At 39.7% G+C, this 10,309-nt stretch overlaps 1 protein-coding gene across 1 annotated transcript in view; it reads left to right on the top strand.

The window, feature by feature from the left end:
• mrps22 (mitochondrial ribosomal protein S22) overlaps positions 1 to 9,594 on the top strand; it is a 10,402-nt gene extending 808 nt beyond the window's left edge. The window contains exons 2-8 of the mRNA XM_017681590.2: positions 1,187 to 1,350; positions 3,208 to 3,372; positions 3,933 to 4,076; positions 4,154 to 4,237; positions 4,947 to 5,092; positions 5,880 to 5,988; positions 9,359 to 9,594. Coding sequence (XP_017537079.1) covers positions 1,187 to 1,350; positions 3,208 to 3,372; positions 3,933 to 4,076; positions 4,154 to 4,237; positions 4,947 to 5,092; positions 5,880 to 5,988; positions 9,359 to 9,448 — 902 coding nt within the window. The 3' untranslated portion in view covers positions 9,449 to 9,594. The remainder of the gene's footprint in view (positions 1 to 1,186; positions 1,351 to 3,207; positions 3,373 to 3,932; positions 4,077 to 4,153; positions 4,238 to 4,946; positions 5,093 to 5,879; positions 5,989 to 9,358) is intronic.
• Positions 9,595 to 10,309: the final 715 nt, after the last annotated feature.

The following is a 10,309-nucleotide window of genomic DNA, read 5'->3' as shown; positions in this document are numbered from 1 at the left end:
CACAAATAATAATTTAATATAAAAACATGAATTTTAAGCAATATAATTTTTCTGTCTTTGAGTTTTGCTCTCACACCAACTTAGACGTAAAACTAATCCATTGTCATATGAAGAGTGACTGGCTTGACTCACTTGAAAATTCCTGATGTGAAAAAACTCAATTATGTCCATATTGTAAAGATTATTGTAAAGATTTCGGAATGACTGTCAGCTTTGGAAATACTAAGCTATAATGAAGTTAAAATGAAACCTTAATGCAGATCATTGATTTTTATGTTGAAATCGCATTTTAAATAATACAGTTATTGATTCTCAAGAGATTTTTGTAGCCTGCATGATCAACAGCCTGTTTTAAGCAGGTAAATTTAACATAATACACAAAAATCATTTGCATACTTAAACGGTTCTTTTCCTGGTGAAATGGTTCTTCAAATTGATGGAGTGTATGTTGTATATGGTTCTATGTAGCACCAAAAAGGGTTCTGCTTGTATTACAATTTCAAGTGTGTCAAAAATAGAAGAACACTATTTGATGTTACTTAGAACCCTTTTTAGAAAAGTTTTATATAAACAGTGAACCATGTACAGGCGTAACGTTCTGACCACCTCCTCGTTTCTCCGCTCACTGTCCACTTGATCAGCTCCACTGACTGTACAGCTGCACTCTGTAGTTCTACAGTTACAGACTGTAGTCCATCTGTTTCTCTGATACTGACGTGGTGGTGGTGTGTTAGTGTGTGTTGTGCTGGAGTTTTAAACACTGTGTCCACTCACTGTCCACTCTATTAGACTCTCCTACCTTGTCGGTCCACCTTGTAGATGTAAAGTCAGAGACGACAGCTCATCTGCTGCTGCACAGTTTGTGTTGGTCATCCTCTAGTCCTTCATCAGTGGTCACAGGACGCTGCCCACAGGACACTGTTGACTGGATATTTTTGGTTGGTGGACTATTCTCAGTCCAGCAGTGACACAGGTGTTTAAAAACCCCAGCAGAACTGCTGTGTCTGATCCACTCGTACCAGCACAACACACACTAACACACCACCACCATGTCAGTGTCACTGCAGCACAGACTCACTACTAACACCTTCATTTCAGGAGAAACTCTGTTCGTCACAGAACACTAGGAGTGGCTGTTCTGTCGGTTCTGCTAACATTTGTTCTCTGTGTTTCTCTTCATCTCCAGGTCAGTGTGCTGAGGGGGTCAGAACAGCGCAGTTCACAGACACTGACGTTCAGGACATTTTGACTCGAATCACAGGTTTGGACCTGAGTAAAGTGTTTCAGCCTGTCAAACAGGAGCTCAAACCGCCGAAGTATAAACTCCTGACTGACGCTCAGCTGGAGGAGGTGACTGTTCTCTCCATCAAGCTCCTCCATGAACACACCAACACACACTCACCCCGGGTCTCTGGGTGACTCTTCTATAGGAGCCTTGTGTGATTATATAGAGACCTCAAATAAGTGTCCCGCAGCTGTTCTGTTAGTGTTTGAGCAGTCAGTGTCAGCTTTTTGTTGATCTGTACCAAATTAATGTGTTGCCATTAAAGGGGAACTTCACAGATTTTTCAAAATTTACGGTACTGCACGGTTTAAAGGTTAAGGTGTAATCAGAGCAATTCAGAGCGGTTTGGTCTGAAACGCTTCGTTCTGGAGAAACTTACAGTCAGAATTGTTCACAGTGGTGGTGATAGGAACCAGACGTCCAACTCTAAAAGCTCCCTCACAGAAAGTTCCTACAAGAAATGGTTATGAATTCACTGCCTGGCGACTGAGACATTTCATAAAGTTTAGGTCTCAAGCCTATTTTAATCCATTCTTAGTTAAGAAATGCTGTAAATTGCCTACATTGAGTACTCGGCATTAAAAATCACTGTAAATAAATGAATAACTACATCAAGATGGTCTGTATAGGCTACTAGGTGAAATACGCTCAATATAATACCAGAGGAATCGTACAGTAAACATCACAGAGACATGATTGTAGATCGCTGCATTCTCTGCAGTATATAATCATATCTTATAATCTGCATGCAAAGTTATTGAAATATAATAGTATAATTTTTTGGATCGTACCTTTTTATTAAACTGTCGTTCTGTAGTACTGAATGCAGTCGGGCAGCAATACTGACTGCCTGAAATGGGCACTGTTGACCTGCCTGGCTGAACCCAGCGCAGCATGTCGAGGAACGCAATATGGCAACATATATAAAGTCCCAGTCCTTTAAGATATTTTCAGGGTATACAATATGCATCACAATATTTTTTTTCTAATGTTCATTGAGTTGGAACAGATACAGAACCAGCAGCCCTTTTAATAAATATTCTGAAAAAATTTGACTACAGAGATTTTTATTTATTCTATTACACACTGCATTACATCTAATTAACCAGGACTAATTACATTCTCTGTAATGAGAACATGCAGTTTGTCAGTGTTGTTATACTGAACGTCTGTATGATTTACTCATCACACTCAGACACTTCAAACAACTATTTGTCTTTCATTATTTCTTTTTATTTTGACTGTTAAAAGCTAAAAGCTTAAGGCACCTTGTGAGCATTTTGCCAGCTTGATATGGCAAAATGATATCAGAATTCTTTGACAGTTTCCCAGCATGCATTACGAAATAGCACCAGTAGCGCCACATACAAAACTGCTATAGTAAAACGACAGTGATTTATACAAACTACACTAAAACTAGTTCAACAGGCCTGTTTATGCTCACTCTGTAGTAAAACGTGTAGTCAGTGTTCAAGTACCAGAGATATCCAGAACATCCAGATACCTTTTTTGCATTTATGTTATGATCATGTGGATCAAAATTGGCATGGATTATCAAATTTAAATGAGTCATATTCAGCTGAAATGACCTGAAATTGATGGAAGGTTTGATCATCAATAATAGCAGCCAATAAAATGTAATAGGATTGAACAGATAATAGTTTTAGTGGAGCTAACAAAGCTTTACTGGCTGATTTATTGTTATCTGTTAACTGTGAATTCTTAAATAGGCTCTCAGTTCACATTCTGACTGTTTTCTCTGGCTGAGATTTTCGCTGATAGCGATATCGACATCAGCTGATATTGTTGATCAGACGTTGTATCGGTCAGACCCTAAAAGCAATAGAAGTATTTTATTTGTCTTTGTTGTGCGTGTGCATGTGTGTGTGCGTGCGTGCGCGCGTGTGTGTGTGTGTGTTTAGGCAGTACGGCGGGCAGAAGAACAGGCCGAGAGGTTGCTGAAGATGCCGCCTGTGTTACCTGAGAGGAAACCCATCGAGGAAGTTCTGTCTGAAGATAAGATGCTGGAGGGGATGGACGCATCCAAATATGTCTTCACTGACATCACTTACAACATTCCTCACAGAGTAAGATACTCCAGCTGTTTAGCCCCGCCCATTCAATGTTGGGGCTACTGTCTACAGCTGGATGGGTGGGGTTAAATAGCTGTAGACTGGATGGGTGGGGCTAAACAGCTGTAGACCTGCCCATTCAGCCTACAGCTGTTTAGCCCCACCCATGATGTTATAAGGAGTGTTTTAGCCTGGACTGCTATCAGAACAGAACTCATTTACATATATCAGTCTGTAAGGATCAGTAACAAACAACAAACAGTCTGTTTAATCATGAGGGATAAAGAGAGTTTGGAAAAGTATCATGTAGAAATGAATTATGACTATTTATTATGATTAATGTTCATATTATTTTTATTATTTAAAAATGATAATAGTATTTATTATAACTAGTGTTATAATAACTGCAGTGTTATAGTCTTAAATTGGATACAAAACCATCACAGAATGTGGGGTTTATACTGCAAAAGCTATAATAAATTAAATAAACTAATAATAAGCTGCACATTATCAGTGTCCCCCTGTTAGAATGTCTGGTCTGTGTTCAGGCTGATTTATTCTCTCTGTCTGAGCAGGAGCGCTTCATCGTTGTGAGAGAGCCGAGCGGGACACTGAGAAAAGCAACGTGGGAAGAGAGGGACAGAATCATACAGGTTTACTTTCCCAAAAATGGCCGCAAGCTTTCAGCGCCCCCTATCTTTAAAGAGGAGAACCTCAAGGTACGCTGGATAAATAATCCCGGTGTTCCTGTGAGTGGAAGTAAAGGCTGTAAGCTCTGCTTATTTTCTGCTTGCAGGTCGCTTTTGGACAGAACAGACATGAAGACGTCCTGAAATACTGCCTCGTCCAGTTCGAGCCTGACTCTGCAGAGTTTCAGAGGGTGTGTTTAAGAACAGCTCTGCCGATTTTCTTAAGAGAACCACAGAACAGTTCTACCATGTTCTACTAATAATGTACAATGTCTGTTCATAATTATACTACATGCATCTCACTTGGTATTATTAGTCTACATACTATAACTATTACATCTGCTCTGAGTAGCATTTACATTGTATTTCACTGCGTTTATGGTGTTATGTTATTTTTTAGTTATGTAAGTAATTTACTGTTTGTTTACAGCTGTTTCTGCATCCGTAGTTTGTGTATTACTGCACCTTCATAGTTCATTCTGCTAATACAGCATCAGTTCAGTGTGATTAACTCAGCTCACTCTGACAGACCTGTTACTGTTTAGGCAGCCAAGAAAAAGTTATCTGGGCATTTAGTGTGTTTGCCAGTGAAAACACTTCAAAACATAACCGTTTTAAATATAAGACAATGTTTAAATGAGTAGTAACAGCTGACGTATGAAGGAAAACACATTTTTATTCTTAAATCTCTAAACACATTTTTATACATTATGTATATGCAAAGCTGATAAACATTATTAAGAATTTACTAAAAAAATGAAAATAGCATTAAATGCATTTTAAATTAAACCCTAAATGCCAACTGCCCAAATAAAACAGAATTAACTGTATAAGATGGACTAAACTGTTACATAATTCTCTGTATTTATTTGTTTGCTTATTTATTTGTCTTGTTTACAGGTACATGCTTTAACCTATGAGGACATTGAGAAGTTTGGGAAGTACAACCTGCTCCACTCGACTCGCTTTTTTGGGGGTCTTGTGTGGTTTCTGGCCAGCAGCCGCAGAATTGACGGTCTGTTAACGGACATGCTGCAGAGAGAACGGTCCGTCTGTGTTTGTTTATTTATTTATTTAGACGAATGAACTAGTAAAAACCCAAATTTATATTTACAAATTATATCTTTACTATTTTCAGCTCAAACTGATCATTTTAGTACAAAAAGCTGTATGTGCAGCTATTAATCATATTTGATTATATTGATTAAGATTTTGATTCATTAAATGCAAGAAAAGCATCGAGAGGAAAACAAATATGCATAAAACTACAAAGAAAATTAAAGAGTTCATGTATAGATGTAAAACAAATCAAAGTCCAAGCCCCCCCTTGAGCAAGCCAGAGGCGACAATGGAGAGGAAAAGCTCCCCTGGAGTAAGAGGAAGTAACTTGGAGAGGAACCCAGGTTTAAGGGAGGAACCCATCCTTCTGTGTTTGACCCCGAATGAAAAAAAAAAATTAATCTAACTCAAATATTTTAATCTTAATTTTCAGTGTTAATAGCAGTAAGTTGGTTTGTTCCAAAATCTAGTTGATTGGCTGTTTAACTACATTCTGTACTGATGTGGTTAATGTCACCACTTCTTTATTAGTCTGTAATGTGTTGTCAGTAAATATGAGCACGTCCAGCACTTCACATTTATGGTTTAAGCCACGCCCAATATTAGTTTGTAATTTAGAAGCAGGTATCTGAAAATCAGCGTCAGTGTCATTAATTGGTGTAAGTGTTGAACAGAACTCAGGCTGATCATTTAATATTTATTGAATAAAGTCTGTATTTATATGGCTACAATGTACAGTCATGCTGATGGGTGGTGTTGTTGCCGTGGTTACAGGCTGCAGGATGCGGTGAGTTTGGTGCATCTGTTTAACCTGGTGCATCCTCAAAGTGACTCTGCCCTGCAGGCTCACAGCCAGCATGCTAACGGCACAGACCTGCTGAAGGTAAAACACACACACAAACCTGCTGATCTTAATTTAGACATCTTATCTTGCAGCATCTTATCTCAAGTTAAGAAAACTTGCTTGATGGAAGTTGACAATCAACTGTCATGTCTGTTTCCTAGCAACCGACCGTAATCAGATAGCTGAAACATAAACACATAATCAGAGTAATCAAGTTAGCCAGACAGCTGCCATTACTGTAATGTAAAAAAGCTCAAACAGAACTAAAGTGTGATAAACTGTAAGTAGAGAATACCGTGAGAGCGCCCCCTGCTGTTTATCAGTGCGTCTACACCCCGCAGTCTCCATTTCCCAAACGCTTTAGCTGAGCGCACTAACGTTACACCTCCTAATAAACAGATTGTTATTCACCACCATCACTGTAATATTTCATCATCAACATTAACACAGGAAGGTGATCAGAGGGGCGGTGGAGTTCGAGTCGGCAGCGTCTGAGATGTTTAAAGCGCAGAGTTAGAAGAGAAAAACGTCTCCCAGTGAAAGCCGCGTTTTACAGTAGGAATAAATGGAGCTCATTATGCTGGTAGTGAACTACGCTGCCTGACTCAGCCGCCTCAGAACCAGAGAAACGGGCCTTAAACAGGAGTCAGGACCCTGCTGGGGTTCATCCTAAAGTCAGGACAGGATTCAGGAGGTTTAGTCCAGTCAGGATGTTTGTGTGATGCTGTTTTCTTCTCTTGAGTGAATTTAGTATGGGTTGAATTTAGGACAGTAAGTTATCTAATCATTTTCTCCAGATTACTTCAGAAGTGAATGTAAGAATCTACCACTGAAATTAGACAAAGTATGGAAAGGAAAGGGCCATTTAAACTAGAGTTTGCGGTAAAATAAACGTCAGGCTAAAGTTGGTTTCCTGTTTCATAAAATTTCTGTTCACCTTAAATAGTGCAACAGTTTTTTAGTTAGAATGGAAAATCCAAAGGCAGCACTAGTTCCCAACACCGAAGTCACAAATTGAGAAATCAAATATGGAATGAATTTACATTTGATCGAATTTAAGTTGGAGTGGGAAGCTCAAATTAGAAACCCGCTTCAGCTTCGTTCAATGTGCTGCTTAAGGTTAAAATTATACCTTTTAGTCTCGCTGAAGTCAATAAGAAGTGGTATTGTGCCATCTCAAACTGAAGCACTTTTATGGTATTGATGAACAGAATCGTGCCTAGACTTAAATTCATTCTGTTGTTGTTGTTGTTGTTGTTGTTGTTGTTGTTGTTGTTGTTGTGAATTAGATTTTCTGGTGTCAGATAAGCTATATAACAAAATACTAATATATTCCCAAATCCCAGTAATCAGACAGAACTCTTAAGAATATAGAAGTAAAACTAGAAAAAAATGGAAAAGTCAGGCAATAAAAAACAGAATTTGCAGTAATGAGGTTAAATTGGATCAACAGAACAGTTTTCTGATCGTGACTCTGACAATATTTTGTGACTATTTGACCATAATTTGTCAAAGTTGTGCAGAAACGAGTACAGATTTGAGAATGAGGAACTAAATGTCTGATTCTAGAAATTACAACAAACACACTAAATGGCTGAAGTGGACTCCAGACCATCAGTCCAGTATGAGCTTGTTGGACATCCCGTTCTAAATCCATAGGCGTTAATCTGGAGTTGGTCGCCCTTTGCAGCTCTAACAGCTTCCATTCTTCTGGGAAGCTTTTTACAAGATTTTGGAGAGAGTCTGTGGGAATTTGTCCATTCAGTCTAAAGAGCATTTGTGAGGTCAGACACTGATGTTGGACAAGAGGATCTGATTCACAATCATTGTTCTAGGTCATACCAAAGGTGTTGATGGGGTTGAGGTCAGGGCTCTGTGAGGACCAGTCAGGTTCTTCCACACCAAACTCACCCAGTCATGACTTTATGGGCTTTGTGCTCAGGGGCTCAGTCATGCTGGAACAGTAAAGGTTCTTGCCTAAACTGCTAACGCAAAACTGCAAGCATAGAATTGTGTAAAATGTCTTTGTGCTGTAGCATCAACATCACCCTTCACTGGAACTGAGAGCCCAAACCCTGAGAAACAGCCCCAGCCCATCATCCCTCTTCCACCAAACTTTACTCTTGGCTCTATGCGTTCTGGTAGATTCTCCTGATTCCCCCCAACTCAGACACATCCATCAGACTGCCAGATAGAGAAGCTTGACTCATCACTCCAGGGAACACATGTCCGCTGCTCCAGAGTCCAGTGGTGGTGTGATTTACGCCACTCCAGCTGAGTCTTGACATTGCACAAGCTGCTCGGCCATGGAAACCCATTTCATAAAGCTCCCGACGCACAGTTCTTGTGCTGGTGTTGCTTACCAGAGGATAGACGCTGTGCACTTCAGTACTTGCCCACCCCCTCTGAGTTTGCATGGTCTACCACTTCGTGGCTGAGCTGTTGCTTCTAGATGCTTCCTTTTCACAATAATAGCGCTTATATTTGTCAAGGGCAGACGCAGCAGGACAGAACTTTCACAAACTGATTTGTGGCAGAGGTGGCATCCTATAATGGTGGGGTGGTGCTAAAACACCTGAACTCAATCATTAGTGGTGTTGTCCACATACTTTTGGCCATACACAGACCCACACACACATAAGAACATTAAGCTGGCCATCGTTAGAAACCTCCGTGACGCTCTGGGAATCTGGCGCCTGCTTAATAATAAAAACCTTTGGACGCCACGTTCACCCCCAGATGAACCGAAACTGGATCTGTGTCTCTGAACCCCGTCTGTTCTCCCGGTTCTGTTCTGCTGTAGTGCTGAGAGAGGGCTAAAGAGTGGGAATAACGGGGTCAGGCTTCGGGAAAATCACTCCTCATTAGCCGTCAGTTTGACCTTCCACTGCTAAAACAGTTTTACCGAGTTACATTCTGCCACCAGCAATCAGTCAGAAAGGAGGGTTGCTGCTGAGTGGGTGATTCTGCGAGACATGGTGGGGCCAGCGTTTAGTCACGGTGGGTCCTTAATGCAGCGCATTAGCCCACGCTGACCTTTTAACCTCTTGGGGTGGGGGGTGGGGGGGTGGGTGGTTTCTGACCGGATAAATTTAAGGATTTCAGATGGTGTTTTATAGCCTGAAAGTCAGGCTGAGGTGAATTTTCTGTTCCACCTTAAATGGTGCATAGGTGCCAGAATGTAACTGCTGCACCATTTAAGGTGAAATGGAAAATTCAGAGGCAACACCAAAGTCACAAATTATGAGGGATTAAATATCGAGTGGACATACTTTTGAACATATTTAAGGCAGAATAGAAAATGCAAGTGAGAAACTTACTTTACTTACAGTTGTGCTGCGGCTAAAACGTTAGGATTTGGGAATGTGATATGGGAAGTTCAGGTTTTTTTTTTCTTTTTCTCTTGTAGATCTACGCTGATTGCGATTCTCCGAGAGCTGGATTCATTAAACTGGCTTTACAGACTTACGAGCAGACAATGGCAGTGACCTCTGCTTAGACGGACACAGTAACCACAACAGCATCATAGAGAATCATCTCGCTGTATGTTACGTTAAAATTCACCACAACCTGAAAGCGTTCAATATTACATGACTTTATTGCCAATGACTATTGTATGTTAATAAATACTGTATGTTAATAACATTTCTGAGTTTAAAGTTTTTTATTAAGGGGAACACCAGTTTTCTAAATCCATTACTAGAGAATCTGTTGATAGTGGTTAAACCAGTTTTCCACACTTTTCCTTAAGTGGGTAAGGGTATATGTGGTATAAGGGTATATGTGTATATATCGCTGTTGTTGGAACAAGACCTCATCTCCATTTTTGTTGTTTTTCAGTTTTTGACATAATTTAAAGATGCCTGTTGTTCTTTACATAGTGTGTAAATTCCATGATGAATTCCAAATGAAACCTCCCAGAATGACTTGGGAAAAATTCTGGTTCCATTGACTTGCATTAAAAGTACCATGTAGTAGATACGCTGTTGTCAGAACAAAATCTTGTATGTATGTATGTATGTATAGTTAATGAATAGTACATATAGCATTTTACACAGCTAACAGGTAAAATGCTCCTGATAAAAGATCAGCTCTGTACATAATATTCCTATAAATATGAAATATTTGAGCTTAAATGAGAAATATTTGAACTTATTTCCTCTGTTAAAGTAAAATCAGACAACATAAGACTGAAATCAGGTTCTTTCTTCATCAGTAAGGATAACAGAGTTGTAATCTCAAGTTGGCCAATCGCTGTATGTAAGTACCTTTTGATTGGGTCAATGGTCATTTCAGTGATTAAAGGTGAGTGTAGATGTGGCAGATCTTCCAGTTTCTGATCTACAGAATTCACAGTGCA

Source organism: Pygocentrus nattereri, chromosome 19, assembly GCF_015220715.1.
Source record: "Pygocentrus nattereri isolate fPygNat1 chromosome 19, fPygNat1.pri, whole genome shotgun sequence".
In the NCBI taxonomy this organism is placed as follows: Eukaryota; Metazoa; Chordata; class Actinopteri; order Characiformes; family Serrasalmidae; genus Pygocentrus; species Pygocentrus nattereri.
This window is presented reverse-complemented; position numbering and strand designations above follow the sequence as displayed.